This window comes from Vicugna pacos, chromosome 35 (assembly GCF_048564905.1).
Source record: "Vicugna pacos chromosome 35, VicPac4, whole genome shotgun sequence".
Lineage (NCBI taxonomy): Eukaryota > Metazoa > Chordata > Mammalia > Artiodactyla > Camelidae > Vicugna > Vicugna pacos.
In genome coordinates this window covers 35,637,439-35,662,963 of record NC_133021.1, presented here as the reverse complement: position 1 = coordinate 35,662,963, position 25,525 = coordinate 35,637,439, and the positions used below count along the sequence as shown (strand labels likewise).

The following is a 25,525-nucleotide window of genomic DNA, read 5'->3' as shown; positions in this document are numbered from 1 at the left end:
CTACTCAATGTTAATTTTAAGAACTCTAGAGGACGCTGGTGCCAGTCACAACCTGAGGTGGCCAAGTCCTTCCCAGCTGCATTATGCCAGGTGTTCTGTGGCCTCCAGGGCTGGTTTTACATCTCTGCCATGCTGTGTTGAGACTGTGATGTGATCCTTCACCGACAGGCCGCAACGTCCGGCTGCAGAGGGCGGAGGGCAGGGCTGTCAATGCACCACCGTGACCTGGTCTTCGTATCAGCACAGATCTGCCCCCGTAACTGACAAGTGCTGCTGAAGGGGGGGCCCCCGAGAGTCAGGGCTTGGTGGCCACGCAACATGAGGCCCCAGGGTGTGGGTGACCACGTCGGCATGAGGCAGGCAGGCAGACAAGGTGCTGACAGAGGGCCGCTGTGGGGCTCCCAGCTCTCAGCAGCTAGAAAGGTCTTACTTCCAGGCAGAGGACGCCCTGCCTCCCACCTAGGCTTTCGTGCGGTGCCTCGTGTTGCTGAGACAAGAGCAGCGGAGGAAGCCTGGCAGGCGGCTGCAGCAGTGATGCGACGGGGCGGAAGAGCTTCCTGCAGCAAATCTGGCGGTCTGATAACCACTGAGCCCCCGGTGTTTGTCCCAAGGAAGACCCAGCTGCAGACAGCGGGAGGGGAGGGCTCTCGAGGGAAAACGACCTGCGTCTGCTCCACTTAAGCCCAGACACAGGCGCCCCTCGTCCCCCGCGTTTGGGTCAGCGTGCTTTGCAGGTACCGTTCTTTCACGAGTCGCAGGTTTGCAACAACCCCACGCTGATCAAGTCTATAGGCGCCATTTTTCCAAAAGCATTTGCTCACTTCTTTTCTCTGTAGCATTTTGGTAGTAATTCTTGGCAATATTTCAAACTTTTCATTATCATATGTATTTGTTATGGGGATCTGCAATCAGTGCTCTTTGATGTCACTACTGTAATTGGGGCTCCACGAACTTGCCCACGTAAGATGGTGAACTTAACAAAAGTCATCTGCTCTGACTGTTCCACTGGTCGGCTGTTCTGCTGTCTCTCCCTGCACGGCCTCCCTATTCCCTGAAACGCGATGATCTCGAAATCAGGCCGCTTAATAACCCGTAATGTCCTCGGAGTGTTCAAGTGACGCTCTTCTCAAGGAAAAGCCACATGCTTCTCATTTTAAATGAAAAGCCAGAAATGATTAAGCTCAGTGAGGAAGGCACGCTGAAAGCCGAGATGAGCTGAAAGCTCGGTCTCTTGCACCAGTTAGCCTAGTTGTGAATGCAAAGGAAAAGTACTCAAAGGAAATTAAAAGTGAACACACGAATGGTAACAAAGCCAAGCACGCTTACTGCTGAGATGGGCAGAAGACCAAGCCAGCCGCCACAGCCCCTCAGCCAAAGCCTCGCCCAGAGCCAGGCCCCGGCTCTCCAACCCCATGGAGGCCGAGGGAGGGGAGGGCGCTGCGGAAGGAGGCTGACGCCAGCAGAGGCTGTCCCTGAGGTCAAGGAGAGAGGCCGTCTCCACAACACACGAGCGCAGGTGAGGCAGCCAGAGCCGAGGCAGACGCCGCAGCGCTGCCCTAGGTCCCGCCCAGGTCTCACGATGGTGCTGCACTAAACCACACATCTTCAAGGCAGATGAAACAGCCTTACGTGGGAAGGAGATGCCATCTAGGACTTCCACAGCTGCAGAGAAGTCTGTGTCTGGCCTCGAAGCTTCACAGGTCAGACTGACCCTCCTGCTAGGAGCCAACGCTCCTGGCCATTCCAAAAGCCCTAGGGCCCTTGAGAATGAAGCTACGTCTGCTCTGCCTATGCCCTCCAAATGAACCACAAAGCCTGGATGACAGCACATTTGTTTACAACATGGTTTACAGAATGTTTTAAGCCAACTGTTGAGACCTACTGCTCACAGAAAAAAAATCCTTTCAAAATATTACTGTTCACCGACAACATGCCTGGTCACCCAAGAGCTCTGATGCAGAGGGACAGTGACATAAATGTTGTTTTTGTGCCTGTAACACAATATTCTTTCTGTAGTCCACGAGCAAGCGGTCATTTCAACTTCAAGTCTCATTATTTACAAAATATATTTTGTGAGGCTCCAGCTGCCACAGACAGTGATTCCGCTGATGGATCCGGGCAAAGTCAGTGGAGAACCTTCTGGGGAGAGCTTACAATCCTAGGTGCCACTACGGACATTCATGATTCCTGGGAAGAGGTCACAGCATCAGCATTCACAGGGGTTTGCAAGAAGTTCATCGGAGCCGCTGTGGACGACCTGCAGGGGCTGAGGACTTCAGCGGAGAAAGTTACCGCAGATGTGGCGGAAGCAGCATGAGAACCGGGCGCAGAGCCTGAAGATGTGACCGAACTGCTCTGATCTCAGGACACAACTTGAGTGGGCGAGGAGCTGCTTCTTATGGATGAGCAAAGACAGTGTTTTCCTGAGAGGAAAGCTACTCCTTGTGGAGATTGTTGGAATGACAACAAAAGATTGAGAATATTACAAAAACTAAGTCGATGAAACAGCAGCAAAGGTTGAGAGAATGGACTCAAATTTGGAAGAAGCTCTGTGGTGAAACGCTATCAGGCATGCTGCACGCTACAGAGAAACTGTTCTTGAAAGGGAGAGTCACTTACGGTGGCAAACAGCCACCGCAGCCTTCAGCTACCGCCATCCTGATCCGTCAGGCAAACACCAACACTGAGGCAAGACCCTCCACTAGCAGAAAGATTACTCCTCCCTGAAGGCTCAAATGATAATTAGCATCTTTTAGCAGTAAGATATTTTAAAATTAAGGGGTGTGCCTTTTTTTTTAAAGACATAATGCTATCACACACTTAATAGACTATCATATAGTGTAAACGTAACTTACATGCACTGGGGAACCAAAACATTCGAGTGACTCACGTTTGTGTGTTTTTGGGGGGAGGTAACTAGGTTTATTTGCTTATTTAATGGAGGCACCAAGGACTGAACCCAGGGCCTCGTGCCTGCTAACCATGTGCTCTACCCTCCCCACCACGTGACCCGCTTTACTGCGGTGCTTGCTTTACTGCGGTGCTTGCTTTACTGTGGTGGCCTGGAACCAAGCCCACAGTATCTCTGAGGTCTGCCTGTGTGCTGATAGGCTTAAAGGTGTTACCTGCAAAAGTAGATCACTGGCTGCACTAAGACAGAATTAAAAGGAACTTAAACTCCTCTATGCCCCAGGTAGCGTAATGCAGTTTAGGGCAGGTTACCACTCACAATGACCACCTGAACAGTACTTAGGATCTACGGAGCTTCACCCGTAGCGGCTTTCAGACAGACGTGATGCTCGCAGGAAAAGGCAATGCTGGGAACGATGACTTCCATAGCCTGTGGGGTCAGGAGGCCCTGTCTGTCACACTGAAATAAAACTAGGCTGATCTGAGCAGTCAGATTAAGTGAAGAAGCCTGTGTCCAAGGGCTGGCTGGCCAACTGGGGATTCTGGACATTGGCAATTGGCTGCAGACGGAGAAGCAACAGAGAAACAAGGCCAAGCTGGCTGGGCAGGTGGTGGGCAGGCAGGGGCAGGAGCGAGGGAAGAGGGGAGAAGGAAAGAGGAAGGGGCAGTAACGGCTGGCTAGGCCCCCAAGCGGGGCTGCTGTCCTCTGGGGGGTGGGCAGTCAGCCAGCGTGTGGGCCAGGCGTCCTGCAGAGGCCAGGCGGTCAGGCCAGGGAGCAAAAACTGTCAAAAATGAGGGCCATTCTGGACAAGCTCCACTCTGCTGGCTGTCCACTCACTGACACTACTCCCTGAGGACATTCCAAACCCCTGCCAGGTAGCTCTGGTGGCCGCGTTATGATGGGGACGGCTTCTGAGTGGGCACCTGGTGTCAGGAATGGAACCAGACCACTCAGGCCACAACGGTGGGAGTGAACCCCCAGGGCTGCGACCCGCACCCACACCCACGCCCCTCCCTTCAAGGTTCTTGTCAGCACTGGGGTGAGCCCACGGCCCGGGCTCCTTCAGCAGGGGAGCTGCTGGCCCCGTGTGCTGGCCAGCCTCTGCTGCTCTGACCAGCAGGCCTCCCTGCCCTCTTCCTGCCCTTCCCTGCTGACCCTGGCCTCCGACGCAGGCAGGCGCACGGAGTCTCAGCTGCAGAGCTCATCTGAAGTGTGGGAAACCAGGAGCATCTATGGCAGGAATCTCCCGGCTGGGCTGCTGAGGGGCCGGGGCAAGGGTGGAGGGCAGATGTGAAAAAAGAAAAAGAAATTTCTTCTCTGGTCAGTACGCAAACGGTGCAGTGCGTCAGCAGTCCTGGGAGAGCAGGGGCGGGGGTGCCGGACTCACTCAGAGGCGGCCCTGCATCCACTCGAGAAGACAGACGTCCACAGCGAGAAAACCACTCCAACAGAAAGAGGCAGAGACGCGTCTCCCGAAAGAGCCGGCGACACGCACAAGCAGCAGGCAGGCGGGGCGCTCAGAAGCACGGGCCGCACTGAGGGAGACAGGGTGGCTGGGGCCTCTGGGCTAGGAGTGCAGCTCGCCCCTCCGGGCAGCCGGTTCTTGGCAAAGGGGGTGAGCGCTCCCGCCTCCCGGGGCCGCCAGCCCCTCAGCGGATTGTCACCATCGAGGGCACATCACCTGCTCCGCAGCAGTGCTGGCCCTCGCCACAGTGGCTTCAGAATCATGGACAAACCCAGTGCGGGCATGTCCTGGCAGCGACACCTCTGGGGGTCAGTAAGACCTGGGGGATGAGCCCTATCTGCACGGCACAGGCAGGGGGCCGTCCACCGTCACAGAGGGGCCCAGGCAGCGCAGACGCGCTGCTGAGGGGCCAGCGGGCTTCGTTTCTTCTGCTCAGGACGAGTGTTCGCTGCCGGGTGGCAGGGGGACGGGTCTGACGCGGCACGGCTCAGCAGGGACATGACCTGTGCAGCGGCAGGAACGCAGCATGTCCCGGGAGGTGGGGGGCAGTTATTCCTTCAAGTATGACACTGACTTCAGGTTTTTCTCTCTCAGTTCCCAGGCGTAGATGACACCAGCTCAGTGACTACAAAGAACGTCCATAGAAATTCTGAGGAACGGCTTATTATTCAGTAATTCTAGAGCTAAACAGGGACGCTGTTCACAGCATTCGATTTCTGCTTCTTCTGAGCACGTTATTTTCCTTTTTCCTCAAACGGCAAACGTGTATTCAGTGCTAACTCTGAGCCAGCCACTGCCCGAAAGATCCTCCCGCGCACGCGCTCACAGCGGGACAGGCTGCAGTGCTGCGGCTCCGGGCTGGGGCCAGCGCTCCATCCCCGCCACACGGCCTCCCCGAGCCCGCGCTGCCCTCCACCCACCCGGGGTTTTGCTCCCAGCGCTTCTGTCTTTTGTCTTCTTTCTCTTCCATTTTTAAGAACTGAGGTGTAACAGCAGTGTCAGGTGCACGTGACAAGGACCCGGTGTGTGCAGCCCCCCCGAGTGGTCCCCACGGTGAGCCTGGTCACCTCCTGCCGTCACACGTTCATAAACGTTCTTCTTTTCCTCCTGTGACGAGGACGCTGCCCTCTTCTTAGCAGCCGGCAGACATGTCGCACGGTGCTGTTAAGGCTTGGTTATCTCATAACCAGGGGCTTCCTCCTTTCGACCCTGTCACCCATTTCATTCACATCCCCCACCGAGAGTCTCAATTACACATTTAAACTACATCTTCTTCCCAAAATAACCTGAAGCATCCAAGAGATCCAACATAACAAGTACATCTGAACACATTTAAAAAATCCCAAGAGATGGGATGTATTGGAGTATTTCAAAGACTGAGGTCAGTTAATCCAGCTGCTGAGACTGAATTTAATTCTCAGCTTCATGACAGCTAAGGCAAAGAGAGAAGAGGAATGAGATACATTTTACTGTCAAAGTCTGGACTTTAACATCTGGCTATTTCCTTTGCTGCTAGTCAAACATATAAAAGAAAAAAATCGCTAGAAACATAAGGAAAAAAATCCTACTTAAATACCATCCCAAACTGGAGCAAGACAACAAAACACACCGCAGGGCACTGCAGTTTCCAAGGGAGGCGCTGAGCAAAAGCTGCCGTCACGTGCCGCCCAAAGCAGCGAGGAGAGCCCGCAGCGGCGCTGGCCGGCCGGACGCCCGCGCGCTCACGCGGCCTTCTCCTCCCGAGCCACAAACCAGCAGCTTCTTCCCCACCACCCCCTCAAGTCCAGACTCTGTGAGCCTTTTCTCCTTTCCTTCCTCCGGCTGAAGGGGACCCTGTTGGTGGATGCCCTGGGGCGCAGCCACGTCCAGGACTGCCCAGGCTGCCCTCTCCTCACGCCTCTTCTGGACGTGCCCACAGGCTCCCAGCCAGGACCACGCAGCCCGGCGGCCCTCGGGTCCCTGAGGGCGAGTCCCGACGAAGATGTGACCCGAGGTCCTACTCCCGCAGCAATAGTGGGGTCAACTCTTCACGCTTCCCATCCATTAGTAAGCTTGTGATGGGAAATTCACTCACAGTAAACTCAGAAAAAGCTTCCGTTTTCAGACCTCCTTGGCTTTTCCTTCCCATCAACAGACCATTTTTGGAAGCGTGTGAGGCTCACAGAAGACCTGTTCAGACAGTGAGGACTCCCTGCATGTGGCGTTAACTGCATCTCACAGCACTACCCCACAGGGTCAACGTGGGGCGGTCCTCACGGCCCACGGGTCAGGGTCAGTCCTGTTTCTCAGCTTTTGCCTCAGGACCATGTGTCCTCCTCTCCCCCCAAGAGACCTCCTCAGCTGACGCCCCTTTTTGACAACCTTGACGGTTTTGAGGCAACATGTCCTGTAGGTGCCCCGGGTCAGATCACGTGACGCTCTTCCTAGGTCCGTGTGCCCCGATGTCCCTCCCACACTGTCCTCTCAGGAAGGAGGCTGCTTTGCACGCCCACACGGGCCTCGTGGGGTTCTGGGAGGCCCAGGTCACGTCCCAGGACGTGGTCATCACAGGGGACTCAGGCCCATCGCAGAGCACGCCAGCTGGGCTGGCCGGGGTCTACCGGTTTCCCCACCGCAGCTCACGACCACTCTCCCCCACCCTCTTGTGCTGGGAGGCACCACGTGAGGAAGTGTGGACGGAAGCACGGAGTCTGGCCGTCCAAATGTCCACCAGCACCTCCACCCTCGCCAGTCGTGCCACAGAAACGTCAGTGGAGGGACATCTCCACATCCACACCAGAGAAGTGGCCTCATCAGTGGGGCGTCTGTAGGAAAATGCAGGATTTTCTCTGCCCTTCAGGAACCAGGGGGAGCCCCTTGCTGGGGCAGAAGCTCCTCGGAAGAGCCCTCACCCTCCCAACTTCCCTTCCTTGAGGTGAAACTGACACACACCCACCAGCAACATCCCCTCAGGCTGCTGAGGAAGCTGCACAGAAAGGCACCCTGACCTGCATTGTGGTTTTTCGTGGAAATACCTTGACAGAACATTTCAATTCACACAAAGAAACGTGGGCTGAGTGTTGGTATTTCATGAGGTGCAAAGCGATGCCTGACTGAAATGCTGAAGAGAAGGACAGTCTCCCGGGCAGACCGTGAGGACACGCGGCCTGGGTGTGGCGGCTCTGGGCCGACCCTTCCATCCACCCTCAGAGCAGGGCGGGTGCCCCCCGGGGCGTGAGCGCCGGGGAAGCCCACTCCCCGGACCACCCAGCCTGGAGCAGACCGTCCCGCACTCCTCTCTGATGCTGGGGCCACAAACACAAAACCACAGTACCTGTCGTGTCTCAGAGCGCGCATGTCCACGTAGACGGTGGTCGGGTCGGGCCCCGAGGTCCCCTGCAAGCAAGGACACGGTGCGGTTAACCCACGTTTGCCCTGAGAGCTGTGTCTGCACGTTCCCCTGGCTGGGGAGCATTTCTCCGGTAACGTCTGAAACCGAACCAAACCCAAAGCAGTAAAACCGCACCTCTCAACGGATAACCTAACTGACAGGAGCGTGTTATTAATGCTGGCCTTTCCCACAGCTTGCCTCTCAGTCACGTCTACGAAAATCGGAAAGGGGCATCTTGCCTAATAAAAGGCTGGCACTGCTGAGGCAGCGTCTGGCAAAAGCAGGCCGCTGAGGACACGAGGCCTCACGGCTGAGAGGTGCTTCACCACACGCGTCCTGAAAGGTGAACGCTTAGACCTCGACACGTTGGAGCAGAACTCGTGACGTGAGCCGACAGGATAAGGAGGGAGAGAAAGTACTGCCGGTCCTCCTGGTTCTCCGTGTGCCTCAGCTTGCCTCCAGCGAGGGGGCAGGTCAGGGAGACTGTGTTCACCACTGGCTGCCTCGGCCGCGCCCTGTGGTCCGAGCCCCTACTTATTTAACAAGGAGTCCAGAACCTCACCTTGGCGCTGCAAACCCCTTCAAAACACAGGACGGGCTGACTTCTGGACAGTGATCTCTATTCACGAAGAACCATGGCTTTAAAGCTACATTACCAACCAAAATTCTATGTGAATTTCTTGGGCAGGTAACGCCAAACCTTGGGTAGAAAAAGATGGAAGCTAACAAAACTGTGCCAAAAAATAACGGAGACTGAGAGTTTATTTGAAGGACTACACTAAAGTTCCTCAGGAGAGAATCTTAATCTTGTACCAAAGGCATGTTTAAATATAAGAAAAACATAAAAATAAAGACGCCTTCATCACAACATACTAGGCCACCCAGGAGTCCCCCCCCCGAGAAAGCACATGCAGTCAGCCTGGAGGACGGGGCTGCCCTGCAGTGAGGCCACCGCGTCCTCGCTGACCTGTGCCTGTCAGTGGAGCTGTGCTGCAGACCAGCTCTGAGTGCGGAGTGATGCAAAGTGCATACCCAAAGAGGCCAATCAAAAACACAAACCAGGAAGCGGGTCACTAGAAGTGGAAAATGGAGTGAAACAGAGATGACTGCAAACTGGCCAAGACACCACTGATCGTGTACAACAGAAGCACAGCGTTTGCCACAGATGCGAGGCGTCAGACGAAGTCTGAGAGTGGACATCACGCTGGCCGTCAGCCCTCCTGGCTGCAGGTGGGGAAGCCCAGCCAGTCTCTGCACTCACTCCCGGGGCCAGGGTCGGAGCCGGTGGTGGGCAGGCACCGGTGTGGGTGAGCGGAAATCCCTACCTGCTCAGCCAGCGTCCACAGCCGGTGGGGCTACAGCGGCAGGAGGAGGGAGCCGGGAAGGGAGAGAACACCAGACCGACGAACACGGAAAATCAGGGACACACAGACACACAAACACACACCCGACAATCAAAGTGGGGTGAAGAAGGGGGGTGGGGGGAGAATGCAAAAAGCAGGGAACAAAGTAAAAAGAAGATCAAAAACAATGCCAAATATGGGAATTGTTAAAATCAATCACTGTACCACTAAAGGCTAAAAAAAATCTGAAAAGATGTCCACATGTCCACAGAGCGACAGGAGAGAGAAACGGATGGCCAGGCAGGGACACGTGGACCTGAGCGAATGTCTCTGACACACACGGTCAGTGGGGCTGGTCCTGTGGTACTTTCCTTTAGTTTCTTTTCTGAGAAAGTGGTGAGCATGACTTTCATTGGCTAAATCTGCTGAGTGGTCCTCATTGAGAAGGTTTCAAGTTTCTCAGCACAGTAACGAAGGGGAGCCTGGAAACTTGTGGACCTGAAATCGGGGTGTCTAGCCCTACTCGTCCACAAGACTAGGACAAGAAAAGAGGCCAAAGGCTGTGTGAAGCACGATCCAAACCCCGCTCAGAGACGGCCCAGCTCAGCAGTGTGCAGAGGGAGTGTCACCCCACCACTCTGTCCCCAAGACCCTCTCTCCTCTCCTCTCCTCTCCCACCGTCCTGGTGCCCACCTCTACCTGCCGAACCGTCTACAGGGGCACAGTGGGAAGACTCCAGAAAGCAACCTGGGTGAGCTCCTCTGATGCGGTGTACTGTCCCCAGGTGACTAGGTATCTTTCCCAGGTGCTCCTAGGAACCTAGAACCAGCTGGAGGCGCTGCACGGGCACAGTCCTGTGAGTACAGCCCTGTGCTGCCCCACCCTGCAATCGCAGTCACCAGGTGGGCTCCAGAGATGACAGTGGCAGCAACGAAAAAGGAGTCTTAACTTGGTTTCCCAAGGCTGCAGTTTGGGAATAAACACGGCCAGACTGAAAAACTACCATCACTCAACTTGGAGGCACTATGAAAGCTACGACTCGCCCCCCTCTCTGTGACACCCCTTCCCCATGGTTAACCACGGCCACTGCTCTCGGCATCTGTGGGTTTGGGAAACTGAGGCAGGTCTCCAGGAAAGAGAACAACGGGGCCAGGAAAGGTGTGTGCACCTCAGAGGCACACAGGACTTTCACTGGGCCTCTTCAAGCTGAATGCAGTGATTGACATAATTTCCCTCACTAGTCCTTGAATCCCAAATGTTAACTGGAGCAAAATTAATCCATGTTCTCTCTAAATTATCTTAATTCACAAATTTACTATAATGACTCAAGGCAGTATCAAGAAAAAATACACGTGATTGGGAACGCATCTCCCATCTTGCAGACGCACGGAGGAGCTGCACCTGTAAGGGAATGCGAACAGCTGATGCACAAGGTGTTTCCAAGTTTCAAAAATCCAAGGTACAAAAATCTGAGATTTCAAGGCACATAGCAGGGAGCACACATTTAATAAAATCTTCACTTTGCCAAAGAATGTAAGCTGGAATTTCTTTAAATAAGGAGATCCATAATGCTCCCCAGTACTTGCAGAAACGATGAGCAGGAAAGCAAAGACACCTGTTCCAACCAAAGCTTATCAGAAATGAAGACAAACATGTTTGATACTGCAAATCATATTAACTAGAAAAGAGGATTAACTTTTGAAGTTCAACTGTATAATAAAAACGTTGCACATGGACACACAGTAAAAGTCATTTTTTTTCTTACTGTTATAAAAGAGTTAGGTACCGAGGACTTAGTAAACAAACGAGTTATGTTTAACCTCCAGCTGTAGATACGTGGACTCATGTCCCGAACACAGCATGGACAACCCAGCGCAGTTCTTGTTTGAACCCTTCAGCTGAGTGGTGCTCTTCCACCCAGCAGTTCGCCCACCACAGCATCAGCACGATCGGGCGTCAGCACCTGACTCTCTGAACCTAAGTAGCACGTGCCAAGTGGAAACGTGCGATGTCGAGACAAGTCCGAAGCACTGATGTCGTGCTGGGTGTCTGAGGAGTCGAGGTGGTTCCCCACAACTCGGGCCACAGGAGGCAGCTCTGCAGCACTGGACTCCGGGGAGCTACGCTCAGAGTGGGCACGGCAACGGGGTTCAGCGATGGGCCTCTTCGGCAGCTGAACTTCAACCAGTGTTTCTGCCTACAGGGCCCCAAGCCACATCCGTCAGTCTTCCTAGCAGATGTGTGTGTTAATAATACTCTTTTCAATATTTTAACTGAGGCTTAACTTACGCACAATACACAGGCTTTAAGTGTTCACTTAGATGCATTTTGACACCTGTATACTTACATGTAACTACCACTCCAAACAGCATATAAAAACTCCTTCACCCTGGTAGTGAGTGGGTCAGTCCATCCCCACATCCCCTGATTTCTAGCACAAGAGTTCAACCTACTCTCAGGCTTCACGTAGATGCAGCAGTACAAGGCGTGTCTGTCTTCGCTCACCGAACACAGTGCTTTCACTATTCATCCACGTTCCTGTTTGCAGCAGCAGCAGGTCCCTTTAGGTTCTGACAAGTACCTGTTACACTTGCACATCACAGTCTGTTCATCCCTACTGCTGGTGTTGGACATCAATCTGCATTACTTCCGGGTTGAGGCCATTATAAAAAAGCTTCTATCAACAGCTTCTTCTTTTGTAACTGCAACAAATATGCCTGTAGACATGTTTTAATTTGAGTACATGCCTAGACATGTAGGTTCACAGGGCTGGGTCACAGCACACTGAACTATGAGAAACTGAACTGCTCTCCCATCACAACGCGTAAGGGTTCGTGCTGCTCATACCCTCATTTGTATTTAGTTTTGTCAGCCTTTTTGATTTTAGTTGCTCTAGAAAGTGAGAAACGGAATCACCATGTATTTTTTGGAGTGAAGATCACTGTCTCAACACTGGGTACCACACGCTGTGCTCTGACGCACGTCATTCCCGTGGAACTAACCGGCAGAGTGGAAGGACCTTAGGGAACTGCTCAGATTGTGAACTCTCAGGAACCTGCGTGCATCCTTGCTCTGGGGCCACGTGTGCCCCCTCCGCCTCGCTCAGTGTGGGTGTGCGTGCTGCTGAAGCGAGCACCCCACGTGGCTGTACTTACCATTTTCCTGATGAGTCACGATGCCGGGCAGCACTTCACGCACTTACTGGTCGTCTGTGTCTCTTCTGTGCAACGTCCATCCAAGTCTTTCATCCATATTTTTTCATTAGGTTTTCCTTCTATTGTAGTTCTTTATATATTCTGGATAGAAGTCCTCTGTCAGATATAGTATGACAAATATATTTTCCCAGTCTGTAATTTTCCTATTAATCTTAGGTACATTAAAATTAATTTTAACTTTGACGAAGTCTAACTTTTGTTTTTCTTCTATGGTGCTTTTCTGTATCCTAAGAGATTTTTGCCTAACCAAGGTCACATATATTCCTCTTATAGTTTTTTCTATGAGCTTTATTCTGGAATTTTTGTCATAGACACTTAGGTCTACAGTCCATCTAGAATTAATTTTTGTGTACTGAATGAGGAAGGGATTGAGGTTACTTATTTCCCCTTTAATCTTCAGTTGTTTCAAAACTATTTGTCAAAAAACCTTTTCTTCAGCTACTGAATGAACTTGGTGTCATGATGTGTCTATCTCTGGATTCTTTTTTTCCTTCAGTTTTGCTGTTTTTCTGTATTGGTCTCTCTTCATATTGTCTCGATGACCAGAGCTTATACTGAGTGTGGAAATCAGGTGTCTAAGTTCTTCAACGTTCTTTTTCAAAATTGGTTATTCTATTTCCTTTGAAATTCCATTAAGAACTTCAGAATTCTCTCACCCACTTTTACAGGAAAGCCTGCTGTAATTCTGACTGGGACTGCACGGTAACTACTGATCTGTAGTCAGGCTGACAATCTATGCCTTTTAACTGGTGTGCTTATTAGCACATTTACTTTTAATGTAATTAATGACACGCTTGACTGTTTTTTATTTATCCCTTTTGTTTTTGTTCTTCACTTCTGCATATTTTTTCAGGAACAGAATATTTTCAGTATAACATTTTATCTCCTCTATTAACCTTCTTTGCGTGCATTTTTTAGTGGCTGACACAGAATTTGCATCATTTAACACATTCCACCTTTAAGTAACATTGTGCTTTATGAACAATGGGAAAATCTTACAGCAGAGTATTTCCATCTGCTTCCCCCTCCTGCTCTTTAAAGTTGTCATTTCATGTTACTTCTATATACGCTATAAACGCCTCAACTATTACTGTTTTTGCTTTCAGTAGGTAACAGTCCTTAAAGAAACTTTTAAGTATTCACTTATCTATACTCCTCATCTCTTCCTACGAACTGTAGCCCCATCCCACCATCATTCCTCACAGTGCACGTCTGCTGACGGTGAATTCTCTCAGCTTTGCTCTGTCTACAAATACCTGGTTTTGTCTTCCTTTTTGAAGATATTTCTGCTTGATAAGCAGTTCTTTCAGTGTCCTGAACACACCATCCCACTGTGTTCTGGCTCCCACGACATCTGCTGTCAGCTCAGCGTCGTTTTTATTACTGCCCCCCGTATGTAATGCATCTTTATTTGTAGCTGCTTTAAGACTGCCTCTTGGTGGCTCTCAGCCTTTGGTGACATGTCTATTGGTGTGTTTTTAGCTCCTCTGCCTGGAGTTCACTGAGATTCTTGAATCCGTGGGTTGGTCTCTCTCATCAGTCTTGGCTGCTGTGTCTTCCGCCCCATCTTCTCTCACCCTCCTTCTGGGACTCCTGTTCATGCACGTGAGCAAACTGATGCTGTCTCACAGATCCCAGAGACAGCCTATTTTATTTTCATTCTTGCTCTTGTGCTTCAGTTTAGGTAATTTCTGTTGATTGGACTTCAAGTTCACTCACTGATCTTTTTTCTTTTTGCATTCAATCTGCTATTAAACCATGAAGAATTTTTATCCCTAACACTGTGGTTTTCATTTCTAGCCTTTCCACTTGGTTCTTTTTACGGTTTCTGTCTTTCTCGGGTATTCCTCATCTCTCTACGCGAGGTGTACATCTTTCCAACTAGAGCACTTAACGTGTTTATCCCCGCTACTTTAAAGCCCCTGACAATTCCCGTGTCTCTTCTACCAACTCTGTTGACCCCTCCTCTCATGGCCATGGATCACCCTTTCTTTCTTCTTTGCATGTCTTTTAGGGTTTGATTTAAAAGCACAGTAGAGACGGAAGTAAAGACGACTTCAGAGTCGTCTGGAAAAGGGCACCCTTCCTTCTGTCAGGCCCCTGTGTGGGTCTGAGGGAGCCTGTGCTCTGGGTGAGCTTGGTCTGGGCTTGGTGGCGACATTACTTGGACTTCACTCACGCGGGCCTCCCGTCCCTGCGGGCGCGGTCAGGACTCTGGATCCCTCTCTGTGCTTCACAGCCTGGAGACCTGCTTTCCAAACCGTGTGAAGCCCCTTTCTGCTCGTCAGACTGGCCGCCAGCTCTCTGCATGGCTGGCTGCTTCTCCTTCTCTCCGTTCTGCTGCCTGACCTCCTTGGAAGGCAGACACCGCCCTTGGTGAAGGCCCTGGGGCCTCAGAGAGATGTACTCAGCCTTCCTGTCCCCCTCCATCTCTGGAGTGCGAGGACGGTGCGCCCAGCGATCCGGGGCTGCCTGGAGAGGGGTCTCAGCTTCCTTCCAGTCACTGAGGAAGTGCTTCCACTTCCTCAGCCTGCCGACAGAATCCCTCAGCTCCCCTGGCCTGCTTCTGGCTCCCGGTGCTGCCCTCCAGAGCAGGGGAGGCCCGTGGAGAGTCAGGGGTGGGTCGCAGAACGGCTGCGCCGGGGACCCCTGGGATCCTCACCCTCCCCACCAAGCTGGGCACCACCGTTCAGGTTCTCCAGGAAGTGTGGTTGGTTCCTGCACCCCTGGAGAGTGAAAACAATTGCTTTTCCCTGGAGGAGAATTTAGTTCTCTGAGATTTCTTTGAATCTTAGCTTTCTGATGGATTTTAAAAACTATGATTTTGTGTATTAACCAGATTGCTTCAATAGTTTGGATTGGAAAAATAGTCTCTTATGACTTATGCATCCTAATCAAAACTAGAAGTCCAGAATCTTTTTTAATAAAAGCATTTCTTGCTAAAATCAAACTAAGCTGGTTTCTGTGGTTGGCACCTCGACTGATTTAGAAATTGGTAGCAGGAGTGGCTGCAGCACATGTTGTCAGGGAAACAGGGATCTGAAACTGACGAGTCGGTTTGCTTGGAGCCACAGGCGGAGGAAACCCAGCCCGTTCGCTGAACTAGACTCTGCAGAGGTCCAGGCCATGCCCTAGCAAAACGGTTAATTAATCACTTTCACAGAGGTTTCTATGAAGTCTTCCGGGAACACAACCTCGTGCGTTCATTTACACGCTGTCTGTTTCTGCTTCAACAGAGCCGAGTCCCTGTGAAGAGACCATACGCTGCAGGCCCAGCTCTTCACTCTCTGACCCATCAAGAAAGAGGCCCCGAAGGCTTGTTTCTGGGTCCACTGACCCGCAGGACAACATGAAAGCCTGAAGAGTGGCACAACCCAAAGCAAAGGAACATCTGACTAAGAGACTTGTGAGTTCAGCACCCCAGTCCACTAGCGGCCCAAACTCTCCGTGGTTGTTTCTGAAGTTCCTGAATATTCAGATGCAGAGATGTGCGTCACCCCGGGCAGGCCTGGCACGTGACACACGCCTGGTCTCCGGCTTACACGTCAGTGACGGAAACCCTGGCCCTGGCTCTGGTCATGGTGGCTGCAGAGGCCTCAGCTAGCCTCTTCTGGACACAGGGAGGGCACAGTGTTGGCAGTAAGAGTCTGAAAGCGGCACTGTGGTGGGGTCCCCGTGGGGGAGGCAGGGCAGCGTGTGAGAATTGGGTGAGGAGCATGTGCTGGTGTCGGCAGCCAAACGGATGGGCTAAAGTGGCCACTGGCCACTCCTTTTTGGCCACCAGGCGTCAGAACCCTTTTCCTGTATTTGGGGACGTCCTCCACTTCTGGGGCCTGGTGGATACAAAATCCCTGTGCCCCGGAGAAACTGACAACGCCCGCCTCTCTCCTGTCCAGCTTTCCTGGCGGCCAGTGTGTGGGTTACCAGCCTGCCAGGGACCTGTGTCCATTCATGGCACAAGGAAGCAAAGTGCTCTCGCCCTTGGCGGTGGACGTATCTGCAGCAGGGTCTAGGCTGGGACGTGGAGTCAGTGGAGGGGCCCGGGGCCAGCTGGGTCGGCACAGTGGTGCAGACTCCCACGTGCTGGCGTCTGTCCTCGGGAGGGCAAGCTGGGCCCAGGCTGCTCCCTGCTGCGGTCTCCTCCACTTGGTCCCCAAGCCCCTCCGTGCTTCTGGGAACAAACCGATGACGTCTTAATGAATGCCTTTCCATAATCGCCAAGGAAGGCTTCTGCTGCCTGCACATTAGGACTCTGACTGACATGTGGGTCACTGAGAAGACAGGCCCCACGCTATGGAAGCCGCAGCAGGAAGGAGTCTAAGGTAGAGAATGTCCTTCAGTGTGAAACTGCCCAGAGGGGAGTGAGAGATGCTCCAGGCTGGAGAAGACCCATCGATGAAGAGTATTCTGGGAAGTGAAAACAAACTCTGTATTTATCTCCGTGTAACTGCACAACCTCATGCATCGGACACGTTTCAGTGCAGTCACAACCACCTGCCGCCTGTGTGACCTGCGCTTCCCCAAAGACCAGGGACCACTCCCAGAGCAGTACCCACGGACGCCACGAAACACGGCCCTTAGAGTGCAGCCTGGAAGCTGCACGCCGCTGGGCCGAAGTCCACTCCTCGTTGGACAGCGTCATCCCTTGCGCACCTGCCTGCCTTCTCTGAGCAGTGGGCTCAGCGTCCAGTCAAGGGCCCCGAGTGAGGATGTCAGACAGCCCTGCTGGGAAAGCATCCTCAGGCAACAGCAAATCAGCTAAAGCAAACAGGCCGCTCGCTGACTCCACACACACTGGTAGTTCTGGTGTTCCACGAGGACACGGTGTCAACTTCTCAGTGCCTTTAAACACTTAGGTACAGGGTTTGGAATTTAGGGAGTATCTCAGCATTTTTATTTTTGATTTTTTTTACATCAAGGGATTAATGGTGATGATCCCTGGACAGATGGAATTATGGGGGCTATTTACTTACTGGCTAGTCTGTATTTTCTGATTTTTGTATCCTAAACTTTCCTGTGTGAAAAATTCAATCTACAAAAAATTCATAACTTTTCAGGTTATCTTATTTCTTTGTCTAAACATTCTTAAAAATTCAGTTTTAGTACATTTAACAAACACACGTCAGGCCCTGTAGAAATACAGCGGGAATATGAGACATCGATTTCTGTCCTCAGACCTCAAGCCGTGCCTGCTGTTTGTTTGGGACCATAATCACAAATTTTTAAATTTTGGCAGAATTAATAGTTTTGTAATTCTTTCACTTCACAGGGCACTGTGCCGAAATGCCACCCCAGAGAGGCCTTTCTTGGACGCCCTACCTAGTACCGCCTCCTGCGTGTCCAGCTCACTCTTTACCCTCTACTTCGTGTTACAAAGAATATTCACTTGCTCACTGAAAAAGCCACCTACACGTTTACTGTCCATCTTGTTGATTTACAAGGTCACGTTTCATGAGGGCCGCAACCGTGTCTTGAATTTATTTTGAGTAAAATTTGACTTAGGCTGACATGAGGCCACTCAAGGGACTGAACGTCCCCCGAGACGCGACGCGTGGGACTGTGGGGCGCCCCCACAGCTGCCGGGACGCTGCATCCGTGGCGCGCGCTGCTCCAGCCCTGCGTGGGAGGATGTGAGCCTGCACTCCTCTGGACGACGCACTTTAACTTACTTGATTTGTCTCTACTATCAGACACATTGATAGTTCCAGCTGTTTTCTTATATTGACCATTTGGAAAAAGAGAAACTGGCTGAAAATCAGTTGAGAATAAAGCACACAAGTACAAAAACTTGAAATATACAAACATACTTAAAGGTACTGCCAAGATCCCAAAACAGCAGCGTGACCCGTGACTGCAATGTCAGCTTCGGTCTGGGCCTCATATGATAAAACCGTTTTCTATAAAAAAATGTATTACTTCTCGTTCAGAATACAGAACTTCATTTACTCAACACACATTTATGAAGTACTTCCAAAGACGGGCCCTGCTGCAGGTGTTAAGGACGCAGTAACAGTGGAGTTTGTATTTGAGGCCACACACGTGGCAAACAACCATGTGCTGAGCTCATTCTTGGCTTCTTAGGCCTTCTTTTTGTGCCACTTCTATCTTTTCAATTATCTTAGTGTATTTTACTTTGCCTTCTTAATCTATTCCCTCTTTATAAACCTGAAAACATTTTGGACCAGGTTGATGGAAATAAATAAAAACCGTAAATAAAGAGGTAAATAACCAAAGTGCCCCACTCTAGTATCTACAGATTCTCCGCTTTGTGCAACAGTGTTGTAGGACCTGTCCTGCTGCCTGTACCAGCGGCCAAGCGCTGACTGTTGCGTTAACGTGGGGTCTGCTCCATGCCCTCTCCCTTCACCTGTCAACCTTCTGAGAGAGAGAGAAAACGCAGCAGCACCACTGTGGCCAAGAGCCCGTCTCTAATGGACCAGGGTTTCCCCACTGCTGGGAGGAGAAGCGAGTGCTGCATCACCCACGGCTGAATTCGCTTCAGAAGTGGATTTCTGCATTTCCATTTCTCCCCATGGAACAGACAGCTAGAAACGTTTAGGCAGAACAGATAAAAGATGAATGGGGGGAAAAGTCAGTATCTAAAGGACCAGTTTGGCGTGGTAAATCCAGTCCTTCAGATTACCTCTCGGAAAAAGGAATTCACTTCAACCAGAGAGCAAGGTTCAACTGACTCTTGAGAGGACCCCGATAGTTCACAAAGTTTTAAAAATGGAGCCAATTCAAAGAAAAGAAAGATAGCAGCAAGGCACAGCCAAAGAAAATCATAGAAACGCTTCCTATAGCTAATCTTTCTGAAAGGATCTCGTCAGACTGGTCCCATGGAGGCCCTCCCTCTGCCAAGGCCACCGAGTCCACGAGCCTGGGGCACTCCCGAGGTCCCCCGAGGAGACCTGCAAGCAGCATCCTTGGGCCCTAAACGCGCAGAGATGGGAGCTGGGAGCTGGGCGCTGGCTCATGTCGATCACCCTCCTCCAGCACCTGCTGTGAGTCAAGGTTTTGTCCTCCGAACACGCGTGAAGACAAAGCCTGCAGCTGAGCCCCGAGCGGGCTGTTCTGGGTGAAGCTGCGCAAAGGGCACCGAGGAGAGACTCCTACCGGGCTTTCCCTTCCGCGTGGCCTGGGTCCCATGTCAGGAGCTCAGAGCAGGAAAGAAACAGGGAAGATGGTCAGAAGGGGGCTAATGAAGAGGAGAAAGGAAGCACGTGTAACACAAGCTCTCTTGCAAGGGCAGCCTCGCTCACACGCACACCCTGGGAACGCAGCAGTAAGTCCCACGTCTACACTGCAGCCACAGCAGCAGACTCCTGAACCTGCTTAACGTCCTGGATTCCTCCTGCAGAGCCCACTGTCTGTACACAAAAGACCACAGGTTTCTCGCCACAGTGAGGAATTTGTCTAGTGTCTAGTCTTTAAAGGGCCTGACTTCAGAGGTCTGGACAAACTGCTACTTGTGTTCTAACACTTAGAATGTCCCAGGACAGAATAAGCTCGTGACTGCTAATTATGAATGACGGTTATTGACAAAAATACAGGCTGTAATTAAAAAAGAAAAGAAAAGAAAGTGTGCACCAATCACCTGCATTTGATTGAAAGCTATCCTCTCAATGAGGTGAGCACCAGTGGAGGAGCCATTTGGAGCCATGGGCCCGTCTGCAAAGGCCACTCTGACTCGAGCACGCCTGGCACCAAGGAGACTCACCTGCAAGCAAATGGCCAGGTTCACCCGACAGCCAAACGAGGTGCTAACGGCCCGTGGGTGGAGGCCCAGGTCCTTGAACAGCTTTGAGAAGGACTGGGTGAGTGCTATCCGGGGCCGCTCTTCCGCCACCACCACGCAGGTCCGCACGCGGGACAAGTCCAGTCCTCGGGCCTAGGAACAGTGACAGCAGGTCAGCCTTGCCAGCGCTGGGGTGCGACCAGCAGACCCGCACAGCAACAGAAACGCCACTCAGATACTCACTCCCAGGGCTCTCGTGTCCATGCCATCAACTGAAGGCTCTAGGACATCTGTGTAAACAAGCCCACCCACACTGGATTGTCAGGGATGCCGTTAAAAACTTGTTTTAAACAATACAAGAGCACGAGGAGGAGAAGGATGCAGGAAGGCAAGGTCCTGGATAGCGTCACTCAAGGACAGGGTTTGGGGAAGAGCGGAAGCAGCGGCAGACACCCGCGAGCACGGACGAACAGGAGCACGCGCCGGAGGGGGTGAGAACCCTGCTTTCAACACAGGAACGAGGAACTAAGGTGTCTGGCGCTCCTGAACACAGCTCTCTTTTCTTGTCCTGAGATGAAGGACACCTCAGTTCTGCACCAAATGCCATCAAGTGGGCAAAATGGCCAGACTCAGAGGAGGGGAGCTGAGTGCGTGAAGCACAGCACCGCCTGGGCGGCACCGAGGGAGAGTGAAGAGGCCGCGGCCTCCAGCTTCACGCAGGACCGTCGCCCGGCGGGGCGTCAGGCAGCCCGGAGCGGACGAGGGCTCCTGGGCTGAGCAAGGACCCAAGTTGAGGTAACGACGACACTGAAACTTGAAACAGGTATGAGCTCCTACGTGCACAGCTACACGGGAAAACTGAAGTCCCAGAGCACAAACGGTCCCTTACACACGAGTGCGTCTTGGGGCCGACGAGCCTGGGCTCCGGGATGGTGGACCTGGGGCCAGGGATCAAAATTTGGGTCCAAAGCTCAGCAAATGTAAGGACCCGGAAAGGGTGCTTCATTTCTCTGTGACCCAAGCTTCCTCATCTCTGAAGTGCACACAGCAGTGGTTTCTGTTTCAGAGAGCTGCTGTCACGTCTAAGTCAGTCAGCACGCGAAGTGCTCAGACATCTTAGTTCACTGGGTTCCTTACAGATGCACAGGCAGGGAGAGTTCATGAAACGTACTCAACCATTTCATAACATAATACAGGTGGACGTGAGTAATGATAATGTTTTATGTATTCCTTTCTCTGTATAAGTATGTAACTTCAACTAATTATACACTTACTCATGTAGCTTAATATCAAAGTTATCGTGCATTTTGCTTTCTTGTTCAAGCTCAATGCATTAGGTCTGGATAGGAGAACAAACCTCAGAAGAGATAAATACACTGCTTTGCTGACGGCATGTTCACAGATAATGTGTGCGTGTGTGTCAGACAGGTGACACGTACCTAATCACATGAACAGTGAACAGCTGGAATGCAAACCCGAGTGGGCTGTATGGTTACTTTCTCCTGGTTACTTGGACAAGAACCCCCTAATTTACCATGAAAATAAGTCTATCGAAGTGTGTTTGGTTTAAACGAGGGAAGTGAGATCGCTGTCGCACACGGGGACTACAGACTAAGAAACAAAGCGGGCGCTGCTCGCTGAGCCCGGCCTCCCAGTCGGGGTCTCCAAGGAGGATGCAATCAGCGGTGAATGCAGACCTACAGCTCGAGCCCAGCCTTGGAACAGGACCAACAGTGCTCAGGAACTGACTCCACCAACAAACGAAAAAGCAATCAGGGCCCTCTGAGGGGCTCCAGCAGAACTGAACATACCAAAACCAGACACTCAGACCTGTAACTCTGTGGCAGCGAGAAAGTATTCATGTTACAGAACGAGGTTTTCACGTGAAAACAATGTTGTAAACTTCAGGTGACAGAGGATCCCAGTCTGCTTCCCTGAAGGACCAAGTAACCTCAACACCCTGCTGACCCCCCGACACTGCACTTTCCCAGGATGCTGGCAAGTGCCCCGGGCACTCTGAGGGCTGCTTACCTTGAGGGATTCTGTCTGCGAGCCCAGCCCCTTGGTACAAAGTTCCATCACTGAATAGGAGCAAAACGTATCCCGGACCTTGTACTGACTCACGGCAAGAAGCCACAAGGCAGGGTTGGTCTCCAGCTCTGCAGGCGGGATGAGGATGGACTGGTGCCCAGAGTACACGCTGCAGAGAGAGACGCGAGGGCTTGTGAGGATGGAGATGGGACCAGCCTGCACTGTCCATCTGCAGGAGGGGGACAGTCACGCCAACTCTACTCTCAGGTATTTGTAAATACAGTGTGTTTACAAAAACATTCTGAAAAGCTCAAAAGACTATGGGGCTGTGACCTACAGCCGCCGCCACTCCGAGCACTCACTGAAACACCCCAGAGCTGCGATGCTGTGAGGCGTCTCTTAGAGCTGCTGCGTTTACAGACTGGGCTCTCTCCCAGTGGGAACCAGGACTGACTCTTGATAAAAAGGTCTGGAAGTTCAGAATAGGAGTCACACTAGGTGCTGCCTGGTTTTGTAAATAACGTTTTACTGGGATGTGGCCCTCTATTCCTTCAAACACCACCTGCGGCGGCTTCCCCACCAATGGACAGAGCTGACCGGTCCCAACAGAGAGCACGGAGCCCGAGCATTTATCAAACTGCCACATGAGGGAAAGCGTGCCCAACCCTGGTTCAGAAACCTGACTTCCAGAGTAAATAAAAGGAAACTAAAACAATCAGAAGAATTAGGTTTGTAATTCTACTTCAGAATGATTCAAACAGATCACCAAATGGAACTAAGGAAAACAAAATCATTCTTTAATCTTGCCTTTAGAGAGCACACTGAGAGAACCCAGCGGCTATGTATTTTGATCCACCACTAATTGATGAGGCAAGTGTGGTTCCAAAATAATGAAGTATTTGCCAAACTATATTCTTAATGGTTTTAATTGTGTATGGTTTACGACTACAAATCGACGTGAATAAAGGTCATGTGCTAATAACAGAATATCCTGCATAAGCCACCTTCTAAGATTTAAGTAAAGGGAACTTTCTAGCTATAAAAACTCTCATGGATGAAACAGCACATTAAGCCCCTTGACTGCTATGCTCTGACCCTAAAGCCAATTCTTCTCTAATAAGGCCAATCTCATTTTTTAAATTTCAAAATTGTTTATTAACAAGTGAATCCAACTGGTTAAAAGAAGGAATGAAATTAAGTTGGCTTACAAAATCTGCTTTAAACAGAGCCCTTAGAAGGAAAACTATCCTTCAGGGAATGTGACAAAAAGCATTTTGGGGCAAATTTCCATTTCTTTCTTTATTCCTCTGTTCCAAAGTTCTGTTTATTTTTGTCAGGAAGAAAGACAGCAAATGTTGGCTTTTTCTGTGATCTTTTCATAGAGCAACATTATTTGAAGACCAGGAGATGAGTCACTAAGGGAGGTGTCCATCCTCAAGTATTACTCTACTGCACGAGCGGCTTGTTTTTGGTCTTCGTTTTAAAAATCCTGCTGTGACAGGGAACTATACTCAGTATCTTGCAGTAGCTCACAGTGAAAAAGAATATGAAAAAAATGTATATTCATGTATGACTGAAGCACTGTGCTGTACACCAGAAACTGACACACATTGTAAACTGACTCTACTTCAATAAAAGAAAGATTTAAAAAATCCTATTGTGGTAAAATACACACAAGATTTACCATCTGACCATCTTAAACGTGTGCTTCAGTGGCGTTAATTATATTCACGATGTTGTGCAACCACCACGGTATTTACGTCCAGAACTTTGCATCATCACAAGCAGAAGTTCTGTGCCCATTAAAACAAACTCCCATCACCACACCCATCTCTGGAGACCTCCCATCTACTCTGCTTCCGAATTTGCCTATTCCGGATATTTAGGGGAAGCACAATCTCTGTCCTCTTCTGACTGGACCGTTTCACTCAGCGTGGTCTTCAAGGTTCTTCCACGTTGCAGCCTGTGTCAGAGTGTCCGTCCTCTCCAAGGCTGAGTGACGCCCCAAGGAGTGCAGACGCCACGTTTTGTTTATCCGTTCATTCCTCAGTGGACACCTGGGTGGCTTCCACCTTTTGGCCGTTGTGAATAACGCCATGAACATGAGTGCACAAGTATCTGTTTAAGTCCCTGTTTTTAATTCTTCGGGGTATATGCCCAAAAGATCATACAGTAATTCCACATTTAAGTTTTTGAGGAACTGCACCATTTTACATTCCTGCCGGCAATTACAAAGATCCCAGTCTCTCCACATCCTACCCGACCTGCCAGTTTCTGTTTCCTGAGTTTCGCCGTCCCAGCTGGGGTGACGTGGCTCCTCCCTGTGGGTCTGACTTGCACTCCCCTGAATGACCCGTGATGCTGAGCACCCTGTCGTGTGCTTATTGGCCACCTGTACGTTGTCTCCGGAGGGATCTCTAATCAACTCCTCCGCCCATTTAAAAATACAATTGGCTTTCATTGTATCACTGAGGAATCTTAAGGCATCTGTTGAAAACGAAGATTCAGAAGTGTAAAAATCCACCCGCAGCGGGTGGTTGGCCCTGAGAGCTGGTGCTGTCGTGCTGCTCTGGTCCTCCCTTGAGTCATTACTTGAAGTTGTGTAGGCTGCACACGCCGGGAATGCTCATTATTCTGCTCTCATCTGAAGGGACGACAGAGTAAGTCAAAGAAGATGTTGCCACGTCACTTCAACAACTCTGTGCTGGAGAGCATCCACCGCACGGGCTCACCGAGTCTGTTCAGGCGTCTCGGCACACTCACATGCCACGGGTACGGCAGAGCAACAGAAGCCCGTTTACACCGCTGTCTCCCCTGAAAGGAGAGGCTTCTTCAAGGGAGGGGCGAGTAAGGGGCGCAGAGCAATCACACGCCTGCAGCTGAAGGTTTTCTGAGGTTCTGCCCACCTTCCCGCCACCACCCTGGGGATCCCAGCCGAGCAAGTGAAGATCACAAGCAAGAACTGCGAAAAGCAGGTTCTCAGACTACGTCTGTACATACAAGTAACTGACATGCTCTTTGGATACATCAGAATAAGTACCATGTTTTCCCTTCATACAAACGCCTTAGCTGAGGAGGGGCGGGAGAGCCCCTCAGGTGTCCCTTCAGGAAGGAACAGCCTGTGATGCGAGGTGGGGGCTTGAGGCCTGGCCGGCAGACCCCCTACCCAACCCGTGGTCCTCACTCCCTCGCTCAGAAGCTCTGCATGGGGCTGGCTCCCGGGCGCACCCTGTCCAATCCTCTGCTCCTTTTCACCTCCACAGGTGTGACCCCGACAAACCTCTCCCGCCAACCCCACCTCACGAGGACCTTTCTGGTTCGCAAATGGAAACACTGGCTTTCCAGGGGTGCTACGCTCCCCGTCTGGAGCACTGTGAACAATGCAGTCCTTTCAGGGAATGAAAGGGATTTACTGGCAGACATGTTCTAACTTGGGTTCTAAAGACGGGTTC

General features: G+C 51.3%; 1 protein-coding gene across 10 annotated transcripts in view; it reads right to left on the bottom strand.

The window, feature by feature from the left end:
* DIP2C (disco interacting protein 2 homolog C) overlaps positions 1–25,525 on the bottom strand; it is a 246,481-nt gene that overhangs the window by 11,034 nt on the left and 209,922 nt on the right. For all 10 annotated transcript variants that reach the window (XM_072955125.1, XM_072955127.1, XM_072955128.1 and 7 more), the window contains 3 exons: positions 22,074–22,242; positions 20,025–20,195; positions 7,690–7,751 (listed from right to left, as the gene is read on the bottom strand). In XM_072955125.1, coding sequence (XP_072811226.1) covers positions 7,690–7,751; positions 20,025–20,195; positions 22,074–22,242 — 402 coding nt within the window. The remainder of the gene's footprint in view (positions 1–7,689; positions 7,752–20,024; positions 20,196–22,073; positions 22,243–25,525) is intronic.